Source organism: Harpia harpyja, chromosome 6, assembly GCF_026419915.1.
Source record: "Harpia harpyja isolate bHarHar1 chromosome 6, bHarHar1 primary haplotype, whole genome shotgun sequence".
Taxonomy (NCBI): domain Eukaryota; kingdom Metazoa; phylum Chordata; class Aves; order Accipitriformes; family Accipitridae; genus Harpia; species Harpia harpyja.
The window spans coordinates 16,762,614-16,787,127 of record NC_068945.1 but is presented as its reverse complement, the minus strand read 5'-3'; the positions used below and the strand labels follow the sequence as shown (position 1 = coordinate 16,787,127).

Here is a 24,514-nt window from a genome sequence, read left to right as displayed (position 1 = left end):
AGCATGCTTTTCTTCCAGCCAACTCACGCTCTTCTTTTTAACTTTAGTTCAGTTGTACAAACTGTTTGTCTTTCAGAGCCGACACGTAATCAGCCAAACCGAACCAAGAGGAAAGAGAATATTTGAGAAGGCTCCCAGCATCTCATGAATGAACTAACGGAACTCGATAATGCTGGTTCTCCAGAGCCAGGTCTACGGCTCAGAAAAGGACACATGTCTGACACTGCAACAACACAGGCACCCTTTGAAGAGGACAGCTGTGAGCAGAGGCTTCTTTTAGTGGATCCACCTCTGTCTTCTGACCAGGAAAATGTAAGTTTGTGGTTATCTGTTAGGTTTGCTAGGAAAAATGAGTTTGGATATAAGTGCTTCAGTGCTTGAAATAAGTTCCAGAAATGTGAACCATGAGCCTACAACTTCTTTATGCCTGCTAAATAATTGTAATAAACCCAGGAAGATGCCAGAAATATTCAGTTGAGTGTATGGGAACTTGGGTGACGAGATGGGGCTAAGTGTAAGTTTAGCAGCGTTATATTTTTTTTATCCCCTCCTCAAAGAAATGGGACTTGAACTTGTTTGTTCTCTGCTGAGACGCTGCTCATATCGAAAGATTTTTGTTCTGTAACTTCCAATTAATTATAAGTGAAAGGAGAAGATACATTGACTCTGGCTGAGTGTAATCTGAACCTTGGCTAATTGCTATCGTTTAGCGGATCAGGACAGAAAAATCTGTTTGCAAGCATTTTTGTTGGAAGAATGGCCATACTGGATTAGGCCAAACATCCACAGTATGCGATATCCTATCTCGGACAGTAGCCAGTAACAGACTCATAAGGAAGAGTACAAGGATGGGGAAGCGTGTTGTGTTACTTCCCTAGGACACTCTCCCAGCCTTTAAATTGGTGGCTTACGGATTTCCTGAGCCAGTGGCGATGTTCTTGAATTTTTGGTGCATAAGCCTTTGTAAACTTTAGCAGCTACAACATCCTGCGGAAAAGTGTTGCACAGCTTAATTAGGTGTTATATGAAGGTAATGTCCAGGCATTGGAGAAAAGTACCTTCTGGTTAGAGAGTTTCAGAAATGTAATTAATGCTGCTGATAGCCATCTGCATATATCCTGGGAGAAGAGTTAAGTGGAGGAGACATTCATCTTAGGCTCACTATTAAATTTATCATGGCTTAATGAGTTTACTGTATCAGCTCAGTTACAGCAACTGTGTGGTTTTAGCCAGCAGCAAAAACGTGCTGATGCTGCTTAATGTAGCCTTCTATGCAGAAGAGTTGGGCTGTTGCTGTAATTGCATTTGCCACAGATTCTGGGTGTGTGCATGGACCACTGTCATGGTTCAGCTGACATGAGAACCTGTATTAGGCTGTCTTAACTTGATTAGTTTGCACCTTTATAGAATTTAGTTTCAAGTGTCCTTGTAATGAGAAGTCAGAACAGGTATTCATGGCTAATAAGCCAAGCCAGTGCACTGTGAGCTGTACACTGCTATAACTTCTATAGGACATTCTCAGTATCATGATAACAGGAAATGCCCAGAGTCTTTTTCTTTGCGTTATGTGGAAGGTGGTAAACCATGTGTAGAAGGTGCAAAGTCTTAGCCGATAGCTGAATTTGCTAAGGTTACAAAAAGAAAAGTTGAGTTGTACTAGCAGATATTTTGAACATAAATATGTTTATCTGACTGTGTGTTTGGGATCATCTTTTTTTGAAGGCTGTTTTCATTCTTGTCTGACTTTCCTAGTTGAATAATGCGAGTTACCTGTTACCTGCAGATGGAATAGCCCAAAGTAAAAGCCTGTAACTGATTATGTTCTATAATTCTTTCTGTACATTTGCTTAGCTAAATAGAAATTATTTGGATGAGTCAAAGTGTTTAATTTTAGAATTTTGGAAATAAAATGGTTAAAGTACTTTCATTCTCTCTTCTGCTTTTTCAGGCATTCTTAGCATGTGTTAGTCCTTTTTTTGTTTGTTTGTTTTTTGTTTGCTTTCATCCCTATGACAAAAGTATGTGTTTCTTTTGTTTTGGCTTACTACAAATATTTAGCTTTCTTGTATTTGATGTCTTCTTTCTTTCCCAGTCTCTTAAAATGCTGCCACAGAAATTTGTTTTTGCCATTTGGGCCTTGCTGTTCTGTCTTGAACTGCTTCACTTTCTCTGCCTTATACGGCCTCTTGATTTTTTGACTTTTTTTCAGTGTAAAGTTTTATTCCTGTCCTCTGTGACTTCTTGTTTTTAATACTGTGATATCTTTAAACTTTGTTCTTAAAAGGTTGAATAATTGATGCTTCAAATGGATCATCCCAAAACACTCTGCTGTCAAAAGTACCAATATTAGCTTGCAAAATGGCCTTTATTATGTGACATACTTGCAGTGTTCTAAATAATCTGGAAAAAACATTATGCTATATATCTTCCTCTGCCTTGTATAAGCCTCAGCACAGCTGTTGCTCAAATGCCAGCTAGGATTCACTTTTTTGCTCTACTGTACATTCTGGCTATGTGCTACTGCCTCAGAGATGACTTACTAGTTCAAAAGCATGATTTTCCTCGGGTTCTGAAGAGGCTCTTGTTTAGATAACAGTAATATAAGGTTATTGTTCTTCCGTAGGTGGCAATAATACTCGGGCACACAAGCTAAACATAGCCTTGTAAAAGGACTTAAGTGGTGTCCGCTTCATTAGTATTCTAGTGGCTAAAAGCAACCACATTGAAGCCGATGGTAATGATCAAGGAATTCCTATGTTGGAGAAGGAAAGTGGATGAGAGCTATATAGTGTCTTGATGGTAGGACAACCATGGTTATTTAATATGCTTTTAAATAGTTCTACTTATGACAAGCTAATCATATTGACTTTCTTGAATATCATAATATAGATGTATTCTAATAGATATGATACTTCCCCAAAATGAACGGACTCTTTATGCAGCCCTAAAAGCCTTGTGCTTGACTTTTTTTTTTTTAAATATACTTTAACCTCTCAGTGACAGGAAGTAAACAAAAGAACCATTTTCTTTGCCTTTATTCCAGTCATTAGGCTTTCATGTTCCTGAATAATGATTTCTTTCATGCAGTTGAGCTACGTTGTGCAGTTGTCCTATGTAGCACCAAAATGCACCCATGAAGTGGAGACCTGTTGCTCTAAAGTGTTTGATAACCTGCAGTAATGGTTTGGGGGGAGGTATGCATAGCTCCCAAGTCATCTGAATGGACAGAAGAAATTTGGGCAAATAGTCACTTGGATTGTTTCTCAGGGAGCATGGGTTTTGACTTCTCAGTGGAATTTACTTGACCTCTGACAGATTTCATGATACCTGCATGAAGCTGTAAGAGTCTTTCTAGAGTATAAATACCAAAGTGACTTGAAGGAGGAGGCAGAAGGACGTAACATTTTCAGGTACAGAAGAAAAGTTTAAGAATAATTGAAGGTAAGCAAATGACTTGAGGCTTTTAACTTGAATCATAGAACTTACTCAAAGCCTTTTCTGTTACAGAAGTGTGTACTTATTATCCACAAAAGAAGACTTCAAAAATAGTTTTGGTATTGACAGAAGGGTGCATGTAAATTCATGGAATTGTCAACTTGTCTTTATGGTGCATGCTAGCTGAGGGAAAAGATTTACATGAAGTCTTGAAGGCCAAAGGTAGATGTTTCAGTGCTAAGAACAGTCTTTCTGGAGCTGATATTCGTAAATTCTGATTGCCTTAAATTTTTTTCCTTTATAGATTTACCTGCAAGTTTCTTGCTCAGTTTCAAACTATTTAGCTTTATTTTTAATCTAGCATTTTACTATTGGTACTGTGGAGTTAAGATTAAAAACTTGGCACCTGCTTCTATATTTGCCTTCTTCCTGCATTACATTACAGGTTTTGTTGGTAGAGAGTGTCTTCCGAGTGTGTATGGGAGAGGCCTGGCATAACAGAATTTGAGGTCCCACTAAAACATGTTTGCTTTTGTTTTAAAGCAGATTATGTTCAAAATATGTTGTTCTGTGGACTTCTTTATCACCTCTTCCGTTTCTCCATTTTTGCAACTCTTGGGAAAGAATGTTACTTCTTTGAAAGCATATGAATTGACGTTTTACTTCAGATCAAAAGATCTTAACAGCTGAATTTCTCCTTCACTTGCTATTCTAAGCACTGGAAGTAATGCATGTTTTACTAAGACTGCTAGTCACTGAAGAAAGTGTTTGAATCTAGTATCTTTCCCTACAAGTATGCCTTTTTTTTGTATGGCAAAGCATTTTTTGGATACGCAGAGCAGAGTATCTCAAAGCATTCCCACTTAAACAGTACAAAGATGTGATATTCTATGGAGATGGTTTCCAGGCTCCACAGGCTTGAGTTGGTCAGATGCTGATGCGTCCTTCACTGACAGTTGATGTGCCTGGTTTATTAACAGGCTTTTAGAGCTTGAATGTCTGCAGAAAAGGCAGAAACTGGTGACCTAGTCAACTACGAGTAGACAGTATTCTGCTCAGAAGGCTGGTAACATGGGAAATGGCCATGTCTCTGTGTCTGCCCTGTCTCCCAGAAAACACTCATGTAAATTAACAAGAAAGTTGTAATTGTTGAGTTGCAGCTGGGTTCAACTGTCTGGAGAGTCTTAGTTCTTTGAGAGGGGAAGTGTTGGTATTCTGCTGAGTTTGCTGCCTGACAGCTGGTTTTGTGTTGAAACTAGGAGAGGGAGGGAGGGGTTTTCTTTATAATTCACTGGCACAGCTGTTTCCCTGGACAAGGGTTAGATTCCACAGGTTTTGCCTTTGTTCTCCTGGAGATTGTATCTGCCTGATTTGGGCAGCAATGGGGGACTTGACGGCCTTTTGCAGTGATATAAGAGTAAATAGTGTTGTACTGGTGGGTTAACTTGCATCTTCCTCTAACTGTCTTTGATTGATTGACTCTGCTCTTATGTTAAGTTCAGCAGTACGCTTTCAGTCTCTCTTAGTTTATTTTTTTAACAGAACATTTTTTCCATAAGCCCAGCATGCTTGTTTTCTTTTTCTGCTGTCAGGATTAACAATGACAGAGGAGCAGAAAACAGCACATGAGCATCTTCTGTAGTAGAAGCAATTTTTACAGGCTTTTCCCCAAAGTGTACTGATGAGCACATGGTGGGCATTGAGGTCTTTGGTCCTAGTCGAGTACTGGGCATTGACAGAAAATCAGTAGTTGCTACTGCTTAGAGAGTCAACAAACCCTTTTCATCTGAAGATACTTAATGAGGGAGCTAGTTCTAATAAGGATGTATTAGCAAAGTTGCTGAAGCCAAAATGTGACTTTGTCCTAGGACTATTTGCTAAACCAATGTTAAATGTCAGTGCTTGTTTTTAATGAGTGCCAGCAAGCAGTCACCCATGACCAGTTGTATAAAACTGTTTCCAAGTGCTATATTAAATGGATTGTAGCTTTTATAAGAAGGTGACCTACAAAGGAAAAATACTAAACTCCAGGAACCTTCAAGTACTTAACATTTTGACCAATAGGCTGAAAGGGTCTTTGGCACAGTGCTAACAAAAGACTTTTTTTGATCCTGTGACAGCAAAAACAGCTTTGCACACCCTGCTGAGAGGGTGACTGTAGTTAGTCTTTTGGAAACTGTGGTGTATCTATGTTTACAAGCCTGTCAGATTAAGAGAGAATGTAAACTCTAAATGACAAAGCTGTTATTTTAAAATAACTTGGTATGTGCAGAAGTTAGGGGAAGTCAGGGAAAGTTTTAAGGTGCTGTGCTTTTCCAGTTAATTAGTTACAATCCAAAGAACATAAGCTGACGAAATTTTGAAAAATGTGCAACAGGCGTTTAGGAGAAATGGCATGGCACGGCACCACCTATTGCTGCTTTCCCCTTACAAAAGACCAGTTGGTAAAAGGTCAGCTGACAGACTGGGCACAGAGGAGTTGCTGAAAAAAGCAGTCTTGCTAGCTGAAAAGGATGTTACAGGTCTGTGATTAGAAAGATAGCATTTTTTATATTATAGTCTTGAACCTATCTTGGCCATTATGCTGAAGGCTCTCGAGTTACTGAATCTGGCATGCTGCCCCAAGAAACATTAAATGACTTGAATGTCATGTTAAACACTATTAATCATTTATCTGATGAGATCAAGATAAACAGCAGCAAAAACGCCAAGTCATGGCTAGACTTTGTGACTTCAGTTTTATATGAGGGATAACAGTGGTATTGTAAATGCAGTGACATATGTTTTGTAACTTGCATTTTAAGAAGAGAATTGTATATAAGTACTGAGTCGTATAATATCCCACAACTCAGTGTTAATCAAGACATTTACTTTTTCTGAAGTATCTTGCCTGTGTTAGTGATGTGTTTGTACTAAGGCAGAGTTCTCTCAAGCCACAGATCAAGAAGAGAGTGGGGAAGCATCTATCAGCAGCTGAAGGAAGCAACAAGAACATTAGAACAGATTTAGACTGCATTACGCTTTGGAAATTCCTGTGATGGTAGCTATAGGGCACCAGTGACATCCTTGGTGGTGAATTGGCATCACAAACAGTTGAGCTTTGAGACATGGGACTTCATTAACTCCAGAGCTTAATACTACGTAGGTATGTGCATGGTCAGTTAGGCCCTCAAGTAACTGAGTGATGACTGTCTGAAAAGGAACCCTAACACAGAAGAGTTCTGCCCTTTCTGGGGTTTAGGAGACTTATATTGCAGTTGCTAGTGTTACTGGTTAATGTGTGCACTTCTCGTTCTGCATCAAATGCCATACATGCAACCAATGAAAACTATCAAATTTCTTAAAGTGCAGTCCTGAAAGCTGCTGGAATTTTTGAGAATACAGCAGCCTATTGAAGTGATCATTAGTTTAATTTTCCTTAATCCATGCCTAGCTAGGTTCTTAGGCTCCTTTCTAACTGATGAACAGTACAAAAAGGAGGACTGGAGATGATTTGGCATCCCACTGGTATGTGTTGAAAAGAAACTTGGCCTTGCACATGATCCACAGGAAGTATTCTGTAGTGGATCTCAGTAAAATGAGAGCTGATGCTCCCTTTGTTTCTGTTGCACTAGCTTGAGCTCCTTAAATCCCTTGGTTATCTGAACCAACTTTATTATCTAATAGGAAGCTCACCTAGCAAAAATGTGAGTAATTTCTGCCAGATTAGTATTGGATCAGTTAATCAACCCAAGGATCAGAGGGGTGCCAGAAGCAGTGTAAAGGAAGATGGGGCTGAGGGAGGAGAGGACCACTTTCGACACAGTAAGCTTCTTAGGTGGCTTCATTCAAGTCTGATTTATGTTTCAGTTTGCACACCCTAATGAACGCAGATTGATGATGTTTTCTAGCAAAATAGCAGTCTGAAGTGATGAACAAGAACTTGCTTGTCACCTGTGCAAGTAGTAGTCATGTGCAAACTCTCAAACTTTCTAGAAATCTTTAAACTGAGATCAAGAAACTACAGACCTCAAGAAACTACAGTTTTACCACTTGAAGTCCAGAGAACAGAACTTTCTCAAAAGTGGGAAAAAGGTTTCTGGAATCTTTTTCTACCATTGTGCCTTGACTTCTGACAGGCTTTTCCATAGTAAGGGCATTAATAAACGATGTGCCTGTTAACAGATTTGAGAGCAATAGTGTATAAAAACTGTTAAACTATGTGAGAAGGATAAGCTGTTGTAGTAGACAAGAGAAGTATACTGCATTTACTAGAGCAGGTTTCACTGCAGTTTTCTTTGTAACAGGGCCTTGGGCTATGTGATCTGACTTTTTTGGACTGTATTCGCGCAATAAATTCTTTTACTAATGTAAACTTTTTTAAACTTTTGTGCCATTGCTATAAGAGAGTGAGATTTTAATGTTAAAATAAACTTATTTAATGATGGGTACTGTGCAATTGGGCTCTTAAGTTTCTTGCTCCTGTTTGCTCTGGTGCTCTAAGTCTTGGTTTTGGCATTAAACCTTTTCTATCCCTACCAAAGCGCACTCTGAAATTCTTCTTTAGATGATGGTCTGTCCCTGGAAGTGTGTTGCCTGGAACTCTGTACAAAGTGGTATAATTAAGTCTGATTTCTACCTCTTTCTTTCACCTTCTTGTCTATCACTGTCACCACAAAAGAATCTGGAAAACTTCTCAAAATAAAGTGAATATGGATAAACAAGTAAAACTGTTTTCTTCTGGCCATTGTCACTTGTCCTTCAGATTTAGTTTATTCTCTGGTACAATTATTCAACTCAGGATGTGTTTATACTTCTGCTGTATAATTTCCATCTCATTATGTATCTGTACTACGTTTGTTGGTAGATTTAACACTCTGTGAATTTGCAAAGGGGGTAGGATTAAAATTGGAAGGATTATTCGGCATTTCCGTAGAACTGAGTGTCCAGACCCTCTAGACTGTAAGTATACAGAAGCCATGATGTCTGATTTGTATGAAAGACTGATTCTACACATTGCTACTTATGTACAGCAGAAGAATGACAGCTGATGATTGTAACAAGGTTGCTTGTTACAAGTGAATGAGGGTTTTTATTTAAAGATACTCTAAAATGCTCTAAAGACTTCACAGAATTATTTAGTCAAAATTTGAGACTGCTTTTAAAATAAATTGAGTAAATTAGATGGCATGAAAGAACATCTGAAACATCAGCCAAGTGACAATTCTTTTGGCCAATGATCTAGAAAGTACAAAAGTACAAAGTCTTTAATAGTGAGTCCAGTCATCATCAGGGTACTCCACCTCATGAGCTGGAAGGTAAGGATGGAGAGCATAACATACCCCCCTTAATCCAGGAGGAATTAGTTAGGGACCTGCTACGCCATCTGGACACTCACAAATCTGTGGGACCTGATGGGATCCATCCAAGAGTACTGAGGGAACTGGCAGAGGTCCTTGCCAAGCCACTCTCCATCATCTATCAGCGTTCCTGGTCAACAGGGGAGGTCCCAGAGGACTGGAGGCTTGCCAATGTGACTCCCATTTATAAGAAGGGTCGGAGGGAGGATCCGGGGAACTACAGGCCTGTCAGCCTGACCTCGGTACCGGGAAAGATTATGGAACGGTTTGTCTTGAGAGCACTCACATGGCAACTCCAGGATAAGAGGGGGATCAGGCCCAGTCAGCATGGGTTTACGAAAGGCAGGTCCTGCTTGACCAGCCTGATCTCCTTCTATGACCAGGTGACCCGCCTAGTGGATGAGGGAAAGGCTGTCGGTGTTATTTTCCTAGACTTTAGCAAGGCCTTTGACACTGTCTCTCATGGCATACTCCTTGAGAAGCTGGCGTCTTGTGGCCTGGATAAGTGCACTATTCACTGGGTGAAAAACTGGCTGGATGGCCGAGCCCAGAGGGTAGTGGTGAATGGGGTGAAATCCAGTTGGCGGTGGGTCACGAGTGGTGTTCCCCAGGGCTCGGTGTTGGGCCCTGTTCTGTTTAATATCTTTATTGATGATTTGGATGAGGGGATTGAGTGCACCCTCAGCAAGTTTGCAGAGACACCAAGTTGGGAGGCAGGGTCGATCTGCTTGAGGGTAGGGAGGCTCTACAAAGAGATCTGGGCAGGCTGGATCGATGGGCTGAGGCCAATTGTATGAAGTTTAACAAGGCCAAGTGCCGGGTCCTGCACTTCGGTCACGGCAACCCCATGCAGCGCTACAGGCTTGGGGAGGAGTGGCTGGAAAGCTGCCCGGCAGAAAAGGACCTGGGGGTGTTGGTTGACAGCCGGCTGAATATGAGCTGCCAGTGTGCCCAGGTGGCCAAGAAGGCCAATCACATCCTGGCCTGTATCAGGAACAGTGTGGCCAGCAGGAGCAGGGAGGTGGTTGTTCCCCTGTACTCGGCACTGGTGAGGCCGCACCTCGAGTACTGTGTTCAGTTTTGGGCCCCTCACTACAGGAAAGACATTGAGCTGCTGGAGCGTGTCCAGAGAAGGGCAACTAAGTTGGTGAGGGGCCTGGAGCACAAGTCTTATGAGGAGTGGCTGAAGGATCTGGGGTTGTTCAGTCTAGAAAAGAGGAGGCTGAGGGGAGACCTTATCGCTCTCTACAACTACCTGAAAGGGGGTTGTAGTGAGGTGGGTGCTGGTCTCTTCTGTCAGGTGGCTGGAGATAGGACAAGAGGAAATGGCCTCAAGTTGAGGCAAGGGAGATTTAGGTTAGATATTAGGAAAAATTTTTTTACTGAGAGGGTTGTCAAACATTGGAATGGGCTGCCCAGGGAAGTGGTTGAGTCACCATCCCTGGAGGTATTCAAAAAGCGGGTGGACAGGGTACTCCAGGGCATGGTTTAGTGGGCATGGTTAATGTTTGGACTTGATGATCTTGAAGGTCTTTTCCAACCGAAATGATTCTATGATTCTACGATTCTACAAAGGCAAAAATTATTGTGGAAGCACTTGGTTCAGGATACACCATACCTCATTGAAAGTGGGAGTATCAGAGTTTTGTTCTGGGCTTTCATTTCTTGCACGGTCTTAGGCAAGTGAGATTATTTACCCAATGTGTTCCCCATTTTAAAGTGTGGTTCTGTGGGCAGACCTTAGAAATAGTTGAAAACAGGTCCTAAAGCGTATGCTTACTTATGTTGTTATGTTCTAGAATTATGCTTGAAATTCTGATATAATCAGCCAAAGAAGAGAGAATATGGGAATCCTAAGATAGGAGGGAACTTGTCACAGTGGAAATTTTACAACAATATGCCTTCTAAACAGAAAGTGGTATTTTTTTCCCTTCAGTCATTGTCTGAAGAATTGAAGGTCAATAGACTCCTTCAGATTTCCAAATGAAAACTGGCATTGGTGTTGCACTCCCAACTATAGATTTCCAGCTTCAAAGAAGCACAGTTTACTGTGCTTTCTAATGGGATGTTACGGGAAGGAGTTGAGAGAGGACAGACGTTCCAGAACAGACCTCATTTTGCCTCCTTAGCAAGAAAAGGTCTAAGAAGCTGAGCTTTAGTTTTTTTTCCTTGAATGCTAATTTTGCAGTTTAATGGCAGGAAGGAGATAGTAAAATCAATTCCATTTTCTGGCAGTAATCTGGACAGTCTATATGATATGAATTCTTTTTATCACTAGAAGAAGCTCAGTAATGATTTGTTTGTAGGCATATTGCCAAAATGCAGAGATTTTGGACTAGTTCAGAAATAGCTATGCTCTTTGAGCTTTACAGTCTGTTCAAATTTAAACCTTCCCATCATTCTAGAAATGGGAGTATGTGGAGAGGGGGAAATGAACATTTTTTGGCTTTGAGTCACTGGGCAGACTGCATGAATACAGGCTTTGATTCTGTAAGGGACCTTTTTTCCTTCAGTCCACTCAGTTTTGTAAATTGAGGATTACTAACTTGTTCACCCCATTCCAGCTGGTCATTGTGTGCTGGGGGAGGGAATTCTAGGGTAGCTAAAAGGCATAGCAGTGCTTCTTCTATCAAGTACATTAGAACTTAAACACTAGTCTTGCTTTTCTGTAAGGCGTGTTCTTGGAAACTGAAGATTTCTTTGGTTTGTAAGATTGTGCAGACCATCATGAGCATCTTATCCAGACCCTCATGGCAGGGGGCTTGGACTAGATGATCTTCAAAGGTCCCTTCCAACCCAAACCATTCTATGTTTCTATGACCTTGAGTTAATTATTTATAATATTGAAAAATGAGAATCCTAACCAGAGAGATCCATTAGTAGAAAAAGCCAGTAAAATTGATATATAATAATGGAAATAATGTCAGTGAATGTTGTTGAGTCAGAATGAAACCAAATTTGTTTGTTATCAATATGCTTTCTGGTCCAACAGGACATGTGCCTGTTTTAGAAGGATATTAAACCTCTTTACATCTTGATGTTGCCTGATGCCTTTTTTAATAGAATCTTAATAGAATCTTAATAGAATTAATGGGATAATCTAGGCAGTGAGAGTGTATTTAATACTGTCTTGTACTGCTGTAGTATCTGGCTAGAGCTGATCAATATTTGTATCAATCATCTGCTATAAAATGTGAAATCATTGTGCAGACTTACTCAGAGTGGGTATTGACTGGAATGATAAATGAAGACAAGTAGACAGTACAAGGGGCATGGATTATGTACCAAGATTCATTTAGTATATCAAGTTGTCCTAGTGTGGACAAATGCGAAGTCATACATAAAATGTGAAGGATGTATACTATGTATTACATAGCAGAGATCTGTATTCTGGGTAAGCAAAATTGGGTCAAGAACTATGTGGTGGGAGGACCTCTTTGAAAGATGAAGCTTCAGTGGCTACTGCAAGCCTTGGGTACATGGCTCACTGTAGTTTGGAAGAAGTCTCATTTATTAAAAAATGAAAGTTTTAAGCAGCTCGTTCAGTTAACTTGTTGATGGAAGTAGTTAATAAGGCCTTACTCTAAGAAGAGAGCTGTAACGTGGGATCTCTTGACTGAAAGTTCAGGACATTAACCTGAACATTACTGATAATAATTCATAGATAAAGTGTGTGAGGCTTATATAGTAGATTCTCAGTCACTTTGGATGGCATTATTGATAAGTAATCTTGATTTTAAAGTTTTTAACCTTGATATGGGACTAGGAAGGAGGAAAAATATTGTGGCTTGTAATACGGAGGAGGCCAGTCCCCATACAGATCGTGGGGCTTTCTTGGCTTGGTTATGAGGTGTGTGGCAGTTTTCTGCATCAAGACTGAAGGGTACAAAAGACTCATTCTCTCTTTTCTAGCTTTCTCAAACTCGTTTACCTTGGAAGCTGAAGCACTGAATGGAGCCATGAGCATTGTAGTAAGCAAACAGGAGTGTAGAACTTTTGTGGCCCCCCTGCTTTTTTCCTAAATGGAAGGCTAGAGTGTATTGTAATATGTAGATGATGTGAAAGTCAACATAGGGTAGAAAACTACCAAACTTCGTTCCTGTAAAGTTATCAGTGGTGCGTACCAGCTGAATATCCAAGCTGTGGGGGTTTTTCTTGTTTTCATAATTCTCTTGGTACACCTTGGAGCTATGGATGTTCCTCTTTATTTGAATTTTGCTTAAAATTCTGATGCCTGTTACTGCTTTTCTTTGATAACTTGCCTTTGTCTAACTGGCAAAAGTTTCATACTAGTTTCTGAAATACCTTGAAAGTCAAACAAGTGAGTAAATGTCCGTTCCTGGATTATGAACTGAACAGAAGTCAGTTAAATGGAATAGATCTTCAGATTTGAACTAAAAATTGAGGCGAAACATTTATAACAAGGTAAATGGATTCCTCTCCTTGGCTTGCCTTTTATTATCCTAAAATGCCAGATATGTTATAGAGGCATTAAGGCAGGCATAGTGACATTGAAACATAAAATAGGAAGTAAACCTTCCCTAGAGGTGGGTAGGCTGCAAGCCTCAGACTCCATATCTGGGCTTTAATGAAGCGTAACTTACATAATACTTCTTTCTTCGAAACCTGGTGAAAACACGTGCAAAATGGATGAGACATGTGAGTTGTTCTCAGATACCTAAGAACGTAATAATTTTTTTGCTGGTTCTTTTGAACTCCTTCCTCAGTGCCATACGAGGAAAGAAGACTACTTTATTTGCCAAGACCTCAAATCAGTTTTGTACGCAAAACAACGTCACCTTTCTCTGTTCATCTTTCTACAAAGCATTTTCTCTATTTTTTTTTTTTCTCCCAGTGTTCTGAGGATTATAAACACAATGATGAGTCACCTCAAGAAGACGAAGGGTTTATGGGTATGTCACCTCTCCTACAAGCCCACCATGCTATGGAGAGAATGGAAGAATTTGTGTGTAAGGTAAGGGCATGTGAAAACTGCTGAAGTAGTTTCTGTTTTTAGGAAGCTCCAGTGGGCAACAGACTATACATGCAGCAGCTATGCTACTAATGTGAGGGAGGGCAGATACATGCCATCCCTGAATGGGCATCTCTTGTGATAACTGGTAACACTACAGCTTCTCAAGATCTCAGTCAGTCATAAATGAATAAATTGTAAAGTACAGTACTATAGAGATTACAAATGAGACTCTAAAGCTGATCGTGCAACTGAGGAGTCTCTTGAGAAACATCCGAGAGTGCAAAGCAGAATAAAAGCCTTCTGGTTGAAGGCACTTTCATTTACAAGGTCATTTTTTTCCCAGGTTTCTTCAGACTTGCAAATATTTTGCTTTTCCAGCACCATTTGCATCCATTGTAGAATAAGCTTTGCCTCTTACTTGAAAAGAAAACACGGCTGCATTAAAACTGTAACTAAGTAAATCCATTGTAGATTTTGTAATTGCTGACCTTGGATCATTTTTGCGACTTTTCAGAGCCATGGGGCTGTATCAGTCTCTGACCCTCCTTTCTTGGTGAAAGGAGTGCTGCCCCTTTATATCCTTGTTACTGCTGGTTTTATGAACTATTCTTTGATGTTTTTACAGAGGGACCCTAGTTACTTGGTCGTCTTTTGTGTGGCGGTCGTTTTGTTGTTTGTTTGGGGGTTTTTTTGTTTGTTTGGTTGGGTTTTTTTTAAAAAAACTATGCATCTTCCCCCTTTTAGATGTTCTGTAGGGTGGATTGTGTCAAATGAATTCCCTCCTGCTGTTCCTACCTCAATTCAAATTGTTGGTTCATGAAGTAAACCAGTTATTTTCTTGTTTAATGTATTTAAGAACCCAGTCTTTAACTGGGTTGGTTATTCTGATTAGATTTCTTTTGCTTCCATGAAGGAGTGTGGAGAATTGATTTAAAAACTCTGGGCTCTTGTTGAAACTGAAATAAGAATGTAGCTTTTTAAACTTAGTGTTTCAGGATTCTTCAGGCTCGCTCCTGTATTACTAGCCAGACGACCAATCCAAGGAACACTGCAGAAACAACCCTGGTACATAAAGTAATTCCCTGCTACCCCGCTGCTTGGCAGTGCTGCTTCTGACACCAAACTGAAGACTACATGTATCATATGTTACTGAAGCAGTGCTAGGAACACCTGTGCACACTTTCTTTCATTTGGAACCAGCTGCAAGAATAGATTGTGCATATATGCTTTCTCTCCCTTTAAAGAAGAAATCTGGTGGAATTGAGAGTCATGGATCTGTTGCCTTAACTGATCTGTCACCATTTGTTTTGGGAGTGTGAGAGTATTTTTCTTCCAACCTGGATAAGGGATTGGACACTTCTCACTGGACTCTTGCCACTTAATGCTTTCTGGCCCATATTAGTGCTGATGAGTAGCTTTTTTGCTAGACTGCCCCAAATGCTAGCAGATATATAGTCAGATGGGCTTGTGGTTGGAAGAAGAGGCTTTTAGTTAGTTATTTCTTGGAGAGAACTAGGTGTAGGCTTCTTCAATTAAGTAGAAAGGATGATCTGTGAAAAGAACAGAACATGGAAATGAATTAAATGCTTTCCCTTTGTTAGCAGTAAAAAAAGTCCAGTAACTTTCCTGTTCAGTGAAATGCTGAAGTGTTTCTTTCTGTGGGGGTGCAGCTCAACTTCATAATGATACTGTTTTGAATAGGGAACTTAAGCATTATAGTTCAGGTGTAAAGCCTTTTCCCAGAGATGTCCCATCAACCCTTTTCTGTTTACTGTAGTCATAGATTAACTAACACTTTTACTAATATGGGTTTTCTGACTTTTACCATACATCAGTGGAACTCAATTCCCTGCATTTAACTAAAATCTTCTAACTTCTAGGTATGGGAGGGCCGATGGAGAGTCATTCCCCATGATGTTCTGCCTGACTGGCTAAAGGACAACGACTACCTGTTGCATGGACACAGACCACCCATGCCTTCCTTCCGGGCTTGTTTCAAGAGTATCTTCAGAATACATACAGAGACTGGTAACATCTGGACACATCTTCTAGGTATTTTCAGCTTGCCCTAACACTAATAGGCTTCATTGCTCTCTTTCTTTGAGAGCAAGGTATAAAGGGGTGTGGGGTGGTCAGCATTACCATTCCACTAGTAACCTGTTAAATTAACAGGTTGGTATCCCTCTCCTAATTTTATCCCACCAGGGTTGGATGGGACTTCCTTAATTATGGCATTCAATACAAATGAATGAATTAAAAATTTCCTGATTGTTAATAAATTACTGGTAGATGTTCTTTTTTTGCCAGGTGTGTAGGTGTTAATTGAGATCACATTTCTTGCCACAAGAACATGCTTAAGGTGCAGCTTGTATGAGTGGTTTTCAGCTTGCAAGGAGCCTTGAAGGGAAAGGGTTTCTTTGAACTATGCCCTTCTCTTTTTACGTTTTGCAACAGATTTTTTTCATTGTTCTAGAATGTCCAACTAGTGCAAAACAAGTAAAAATAGAGTCCATGCAAGTCTGTATTGCATCAGTCTGAGACAGAAATGTGGTTGGAATGCATAACTGAAGTAGGGCAGTACTTTATTCTGCATGTGTGCTGCTGGTTGTCATGCAGCTCCTATGTTTAGTGCTCCTGTACATTAAAGTCATGCTTTTAGAAAGAAAAGCTTTCAGTATGCATGAACTTGACACCTTTCTGCCTTATTGTTTTTCAGGATGCGTGTTCTTCCTTTGTCTGGGAATCTTCTACATGTTCCGGCCAAACATGTCCTTTGTAGCACCTGTGCAGGAGAAAGTGGTTGTTGGATTGTTTTTCTTGGGAGCCATACTCTGCCTCTCCTTCTCATGGCTCTTCCACACAGTTTATTGCCACTCAGAAGGTGTTTCCCGGCTCTTCTCCAAGTAAGTGCCTAAAGGACATGGTAGGCCAAATAGGAAACAGGTGGGAAAACGGGGTTGGGATTTATGCCTGGAGCCCCGGTGTAGGAGTTGTTCACTGCATGACTGCATGTACTTTGGAACAGAGTGGAGCAGAGATTCAATGCAGCTTCTTCTAATTATTGTTTGTTTCAGCATGAGTTTTCATGCTGTCATTTTAGCCTTAAAACACCGTCATTTTCTGCTGTTTGGCAGACATGTGCATGCATCTTGCTGCTGAAAGTAATATACCTAGAGCTTAGTTGCAGGACTTTGAATTTTTAATGCAACTGTCACTTCTTGTCATTTCAACTATTCTGAGTAACTTTGAATCTTAAACTTATGTAAGACAGCTCCACAATGTGTATCAAGATGTCTTGGTCTTTTGGTTTTACTATGCATTCTTTTTTGGCTGGCTGCTAAATATCTCATATTTCCTAAGATTATTCAGCCTAGGATTGTGTAATCTGCAAGACCACCTCTAAAGTAACCCAGCAATTAATATTCCCTACTGAAAAATTAACTCCATCTTTTGTAGGAGCATTTTGTCAGGGTGTGGTAAAAAGCAATGGGTGTAGGAATTCTTTTTCTTCACTGGTGTATAGAAAAACAGTGTGGTTGAAAAATTGCGACGTTATTCCCCAGTGGTCACTTAAGCTGATGCCTAACTAACTTATGCTTGTCAGATACTAAAGTGTTTGTGTTGGCTGTGCTCTCACAACATACTGTGTGCCCCTTTTTCTGTTCAGAGGACTCTTGTGCTGCTTTTTTTCCCTCATCAGAAGCTTAAATCTGAGTTTCCTTCAAAAACTTTGGTCTAAAGGCTACTGTATGTATTGCTGATGACTGTCCAAAAATGGCCTTACTAGCTGTCTATGAAGGTAATCCATGACTGTGGGAGGACATTGGTGGAACAGTTGGCATTGGGAAGTTGGAATAGTGAGAATAACTTCATTTTGCAGTAAGAAGTAGACAGTTGGTCTACTAAAGAATAGAGTGTTGGTATGAGGACTTCCAAAGGTTCACATTTCTTATCAAACTGATTTTTTGTTTCCTTCTAGGCTGGATTATTCTGGCATTGCACTTCTCATAATGGGCAGCTTTGTACCATGGCTGTACTACTCCTTCTATTGCAACCCTCAGCCTTGCTTCATCTACTTGATTGTGATTTGTGTCCTGGGCATCGCAGCCATAATTGTCTCACAATGGGACATGTTTGCGACCCCTGAATACCGGGGTGTAAGGGCAGGTAAGACCTGATGTTAACTGTTTTGCTTCTTGACTGCCTTTCCTCCTTCCTACTTGCCACTTGGAAAAGCCATCTTGGGAAGATTTACGAGAGCTTAATTTTATGGAGAGCTAATATTCTTGGATTGGGAGCTTGATGGGTTTTCTTTCAGCATTTATTATAGCCAACTGGATGCACAGATAAGGGCTGGTGCAAGTCCTGGAAGTGCATTCCTGAAATGGACAGTAACACATGCAGCAGGGAGGGTAGTGCAAAGTATTTCTAGCTATGTCTAGCAACTTTGCTCTCAAAAAATGACTGACTGCTTGGTGTGTGTATGGGTACTTCTACTGTTTGTCTTGGTTTTGTAATACTAGACTTAGACACTAGCAAATCATTGAATGATTGAATTAGTCTGAATGATTTGCCTAGGTAAAATACATATTCAAAACAAAGAGCCTAGTTTTTCTCTTCACGTGATCAAAAGAACAAAGCCAGATTTGGTTTCACATTCTGAGATAGGAAGAAAGAGAAAGCTTTAGGGGGCAGCTATGGAATGTGCACACAGCTGGGCTGAATAGTAATATTTCTTGTTACTTAACCTGCACATGCTGTCTACAGTAAATCTAGATTTCCTGGACAAGCTATGGGTGTACCTTCAGAGAGTTCAGCCTTCCAAACTTAAAATCTGTGGATGGGACATGTTTATTCCCTCCACGCACTTTTTTTTTTTTTACACAAGATTTCTGTACGTGCTGCTAAAATCTAAATGAATAAACCATGTTCTCGTATATGGCAGATCAGGTGAGCTGCAGATGCTACTTTTCTGTTTCCTAGGACTACTTGTACACTGTATGATAAATAATCTCTTTGTTGTCTCTCCTCGTTGTCTTACTCTTGAGAGATTATGGTAAAGTGGGACATAGTTCATGTAGTCTCAGTGCCCTCTACAGTCCAAGATGTGTAACTGGCTTAATGTACATTAGAGCTGGTGGACGCAATCAGTAAATGAAATATTTCAGTATCTGCTGGAATATATAACTAATTAGCTTCTGGTATATGAAGCAATTCTGTGCATTCTTTAACTTCCTTTCCAATAAAGCTCTTCTGGGGCCCTCCAGCATCAAGAGTTGTCACCTTTCTGCTGCTTTGGCAAATATTGAGTTTTCCTTCCATAGCTTTTGTGTTTTCATTGTTTCCCTTTACCACCACTGTGTTCAAACCTGACTCTCCCACATTTTCTTTACCTCCCAGGAGTATTTCTAGGTCTGGGTCTTAGTGGGGTTATTCCCACCCTGCACTTTGTCATCTCTGAGGGGCTCCTGAAAGCAGCCACAATGGGGCAGATAGGCTGGCTGGCACTCATGGCATGCCTGTACATCACTGGTGCTGCACTATATGCTGCCCGCATCCCGGAGAGATTCTTCCCTGGCAAGTGTGACATCTGGGTGAGTCTACAGAACGACTGGATGAGGAGACCAACGTAAAAGCTGGTTCCCCTTGAGGCTGGAGGATGTTGTGTCAATGTTTTCTTATTGCAAGTATCAAACTGCTTCACTAGAAGCATAGGTCTTAAGGGGTCAAACAACTCTGGGCTCTCTGAGCCCAGCTTACCTGGTGCCTCTCTTGCTGAGTTACCACAAACTGGCCAGTCTGAGGTAACTGCTGGTGTGCAAATTCACCCCGCACATGTACTAGATAGCTTTAATAGATGGGTAAGCAGCTTTGCGAACCTTTGTGTGTGTGTTGAAGATCCTACAAACATGCACCTTACCTTGCTTCTGTGCATAATAGTGCATGGTTATTTCTCTGATGTTCGCTGTGTTCTTTGGGATCTTCACCATGTCTGGCTCCTCATCTTGTGCAGCAAGTGAAAACACTGGGTAGAGATGGTAGATGTTGGAGGAATCTCTGGCCCAGGAGAAGGGAAAGTGGGGTGAGCAAGTGGGTGAGTGGGGGAAACTTGGTGTGAGGGAAAGGATCATGAAGACTGGAGGGAAAATATGTGGGGAAGATGTAGAGAAAGAAATCGGGTAGAGCAAGAGTAGAGATGGGAGGGAGGTAGAACTTTAGAAGGCCACGGTACTTCCACTAGGATAGTTCAAGGCCCCTGAAGAAGACCAGAAGTGAGAATGAGGCCTGGGTGGTTTGAGTGGCTTTTGCACAGCACCAGTTTGCCAGGTTTGTTTAAATAGCCAAACAAAGCCTTGTTATGATAATGAGCTAGGCTCCAAAAGCACTGGTGTACCACCAGTTCTTTTCCAAGCTTCCCATGGAGCCTGCAAATACATATTTGTAGAAATTTTTCAAGAGCATTATCCATATTGGTATGGCTTCCCTCAAACAAGGGCATGCTTTGTCATGTAGCTCCCTGATGGTTTTCATTCTGTTGTACTATAATCAATAGCATCCTGGGCATTCATTCAGAACATCTGGTTGTTTCTAGGTTTTAATATAATACCATTTTTTTCTGTTCTGTTTCTCTGTGGCAGAGAAAGAAAATAACGTTCAAAATCCACTTGGTAGAACTTATGCCTGTGACCAGAGCAGAGTTTGTACCTGTTAGCTGTATGAGAGCCCTTTCTATCAATAAACCACCGGTGTGTGTTGTGAAGGAACTAATTTTAAAAGTGTCCTGCTTAAGCCTTTTGCCCAAAGCTCTGAAATTATCCTTGTCCCTTCACAAAGATGCACTATAGCATTTATGCTACATATTTGTTGATTGACCAGCTGGTTAAGATGATTGTGAAGGAAACGGGGGTGTGCGTGTGTGTGTGTGTGTATAGAATTTGATTATTTTGCTAATGATAGAAGAGGGATGGGCTTTAATACACAACTTGGAGAACTTTGCAGTTTGTGGTTTGAGGTACTGCTACGTGTTACTGTGTACTTCAGCTGAATGTGTGGCTTTTTTGGAGACAGGGTAGTATGAGAACCCAAAGTACCCCAGCTGAACAGAAGTGTTTTCTTTTCCGCAGTTCCACTCCCATCAGCTGTTTCACGTCTTTGTAGTGGCTGGCGCATTTGTGCACTTCCACGGGGTTTCAAACCTCCAGGAGTTCCGTTTCACAGTTGGAGGAGGCTGCACGGAGGAAGATGGGATGCAGTAAAACCAGCCTTCAGCCCAAGATAGTAACCAAAATAGCACCGCAAGCGCGGTTGAAGCATACAGGCTAGCAAAATGAATACCTAAGAAGAATCCAAGTTTCAGCTGATGGGGCATGGAGCTTCATGGGGATTCTGACTAACCAAGATAAATTCTATACCTCAAGCAATGGAATGAATCAATTTGAAGACCAGGAAATTCTGAAACCCTAACTTATTCTTGGGATCTACAGATTGAGCTACAGAGGACCCTTTCCAAATCGGCTTCTGTTCAATGCCATATTTATTTGTAGAATTGGGGAGGGATAGCTTAGCAGTTTCTTTTTTTTTTTTTTTTTTTTAAGAAAAAAATCAAGGTTAAATTTATATCCTCTTGGAGGGTTTGGGAGTTGATTTTAGATGCTCTTTTGGGAGAAAAAATTGTAAATAAGATTTCTAACTTTCTGTTTAAATAAAATTTATATAAATGTTTTAAACAATGGGTGGGGGGAAAAGGGTTTTTGTAAAGAATGCAACATGCAAGTACCACACACTGTTTCAATTTTGCACAAAATAAATGATTGCAGGAGGACCAGGTAAAATTCCCAGGAGTGAAGCGTGTTGGCCCTGCAGATTTTCCTGGTGGCTGGCATGCCCTGGGCAATGTGGGGTCTTGGCCAGCACTTGGAGTAGGTTCAGTATGTGTACACAAGGGTTGTGAAGGCTGAATTAATCACATAGTCATTCAGGTCACAATGTTAGGAGGTTTATTTACTCAAGTAACTGGAAAGATACATCTGTGCCCTGCCTAAGTGTGTGGGACAGCTGCCTTCCAAGCTTGTGTGGCCTGTATAGTTTTGGATAGTGGATCTTACAGTTAGTTGTTTTGTTTCTCATCATATGAATTGGAGCATGATGGGATAACTGCACATGAAATGGCAAACAGTCCAACTCCCATCAGTGCCTGCCTATACCCAAAGGCCCCCATTGAGTCGATGGTTGCCATTTGCAGGCCTGTTCTGTTTTGTCTGAACAAATGATGGTAATACATTTGTCAAAAGATAGTTGAGCATGTGAGCGGAAACAGAGGTGGGGTTAAGATGGACTGGAAAGAGGAAGCTGTGTGCTCCAGGACTTGGAGTTAACAGTTACTGCAGACCTCAAGCACATTACCTTCTCATGTGTCAGACCATATGCCAAGGGAGTTTGCAGGTTTTTCTTTTTAAGAGGAAAAATCCATGATCAGCCCAATGCAGTTCCTTTTTTTTTTTTTTTTTTTATTTTTTTTTCCTTAGGTCTGCTTCCCATCTGTGCTTTAGCAATGGGACTGCTGGTATTTCTTAAACCTAAAACTACGAGTTCAGTTGGATTGCTGTGGAGCAAACGCACCTCCTATATAAGAGGAGGCATATACCCTTCTCCTGTGTAATTGATGTAGCTTGATCTTTGGAGCCCAGTCAGAAGTCAGACTGAAGGAGAATCTTTGGAGTTGTAAGATAAGATTTGAACATTTTGTTTGTTATGGCACAGGTATTGCTTGGAGTGTTTAGTTGGAAATTCAGAGCAATTACCTCTCTCACAGATGAGTTAAACAGCTATAAAATGCTGTATTTCACAAGGAAGGAAGGTAAAGGGTGGGTTTTTTGTTGTGTGTGGGGTTTTTTTTGTTGTTTGTTTGTTTTTTAAGACTCCTGCAAGTTTGAATTTTCATCCTTGAAGAGGAAAATGTGGATTGCAAAGATCTTCCTTGGATATCACGGAGTGTGTTTTGGGGAGTTACTTTGCCCAACGAAGTCAAGTAGAAGCAGAATGCCTTCCTAAAGTTGACTGGATATTAAGGCTTCACCCCACGAATGGAGTCTTTGTAAAGCTTCTGAGAGCAAGGTCAGCTGCAGAAAGAGGTGCTGCAGCAGAGTCTGTGAGCTTAGAGGGACGTGTTCTCAGTAGGATCACTACACTGGATGCCTGCAGGGCCAGAAATAGTTTATCACAGGTCTGTGTGGTACTAAAATGAAGTAAAGAGCAGTATTAACTTGGATGTAAGGGCTAATAGTGCTGGCATCCTGGACAAAGATGTAGAGTTGCCTGGCAGTAAGTATACTGGTATCTGAGAAAAGTGTGGTACATATCAGAATCAGAGTTGTCTGTAAGGCGCTTTGGGATTCCTCTGTAACAGTACCAGCAGAAGTGGCAGTCTCCATCCTGGATCATCCCACGTTCGCTCCTTGAAGGGTGATTGTAACCTGGTCCTACACAGCACAGAACTATTACAAAAACACAGTACTCCACCTGCTATTCTTAACCCAGTCAGTCTCTCCATTCAAGAAGTTTGTGTGTTCCAATAAAAACAACCTAGCTGTGCACTTTTCTGTAGCTCTTGCTGAGAACTCTTCCCAGGTTGGCACCTGAATGCCTTACTCTCAGCAGTCAGAGGCTTGCTTGCTCTGTGTGCAGGTTATTGCCATAGAATAGTTAGGACCTACAGCTTCTTTCCTTCCCCATTAAATAGTGGCCTTGTTCAGTATATTTCTTTTTAAAAATTGCTTACTGTTGGAAGCAATGAAGCACATTCTGGGGTTTTGATGGTTGGGGACTCTGGTGATGGTTCCATATAAGATGGGATCTTATTACTTGCTGTATTCTTAACTTCTGCTAATAAAAGAACCAAATGGATTATTGTCTAGTTTGGGTCTTTGTGCTGTGTGTGAAGCTTGAAAGAGTCACTCTTGCTTTCTTTCTTCCCAACGCTTGCAGGCAACACTTTGTAGGTAAAAGACTTCTGCTGTTGCAGAAACCAAACCAATGCCTAAAGGCTTGTTTATGTACGGTTGAACCGATGCTTGCTGTATGCTTCCTCAAGGAAAAGCCAGTGGGTGGGGGAGTTCGCGCAACAAACATTAGTTTTGCTATGTGGCATCCTCTTGATGTCTAGAATTTACATCAAGTATGTGCCTGGTCTTGCTGTAAGATTTCAATACTGTCTAGTGCATTTAAACATCACAGCAGACAAAGGTGTCCATGGACCGTGCTGCCTCTTAGTTACGGTGCTAATCTCCAGGGAAAATTTTTTTTCCAAAGTCTAGACTTCTATTTGATGCTCACTGGAGTTGCCAGTTGTAGTACAGGGCTGATAGTGGTGTGGGGGAAGGAGGTGGTGTTAGGTGTGTCTGGTTGTATTGGGTTTGTGTGGCAAGGTTTTGGTAGCAGGGGGGCTACAGGGGTGGCTTCTATGAGAAGCTGCTAGAAGCTTCCCCTGTGTCCGACAGAGCCAATGCCAGCCGGCTCCAAGACGGACCTGCTGCTGGCCAAGGCTGAGCCAATCAGTGATGGTGGTAGCACCTCTGGGATAACAGATTTAAGAAGGGGGAAAAAAGTTCCTGTGGCACAGAAAATGCAGCCAGAGAGGAGTGAGAACATGTAAGAGAACCAACCCTGCAGACCCCCAGGTCAGTGCAGAAGGAGGGGGAGGAGATGCTCCAGGTGCCAGAGCAGAGATTCCCCTGCAGCCCGTGGGGAAGACCATGGTGAGGCAGGC

The 24,514-nt window shown here is 41.1% G+C and overlaps 1 protein-coding gene across 3 annotated transcripts in view; it reads left to right on the top strand.

Moving 5' to 3' along the window:
- The window catches only part of ADIPOR2 (adiponectin receptor 2), a 47,750-nt gene extending 24,098 nt beyond the window's left edge, over positions 1–23,652 (top strand). For 2 of the 3 annotated variants that reach the window (XM_052789572.1, XM_052789571.1), the window contains 7 exons: positions 77–312; positions 13,630–13,749; positions 15,630–15,801; positions 16,466–16,652; positions 17,729–17,916; positions 19,150–19,343; positions 20,874–23,652. In XM_052789572.1, coding sequence (XP_052645532.1) covers positions 145–312; positions 13,630–13,749; positions 15,630–15,801; positions 16,466–16,652; positions 17,729–17,916; positions 19,150–19,343; positions 20,874–21,005 — 1,161 coding nt within the window. In that variant the 5' untranslated portion in view covers positions 77–144 and the 3' untranslated portion in view covers positions 21,006–23,652. The remainder of the gene's footprint in view (positions 1–76; positions 313–13,629; positions 13,750–15,629; positions 15,802–16,465; positions 16,653–17,728; positions 17,917–19,149; positions 19,344–20,873) is intronic. The other variant, XR_008235543.1, reaches the window with a different exon arrangement.
- Positions 23,653–24,514: the final 862 nt, after the last annotated feature.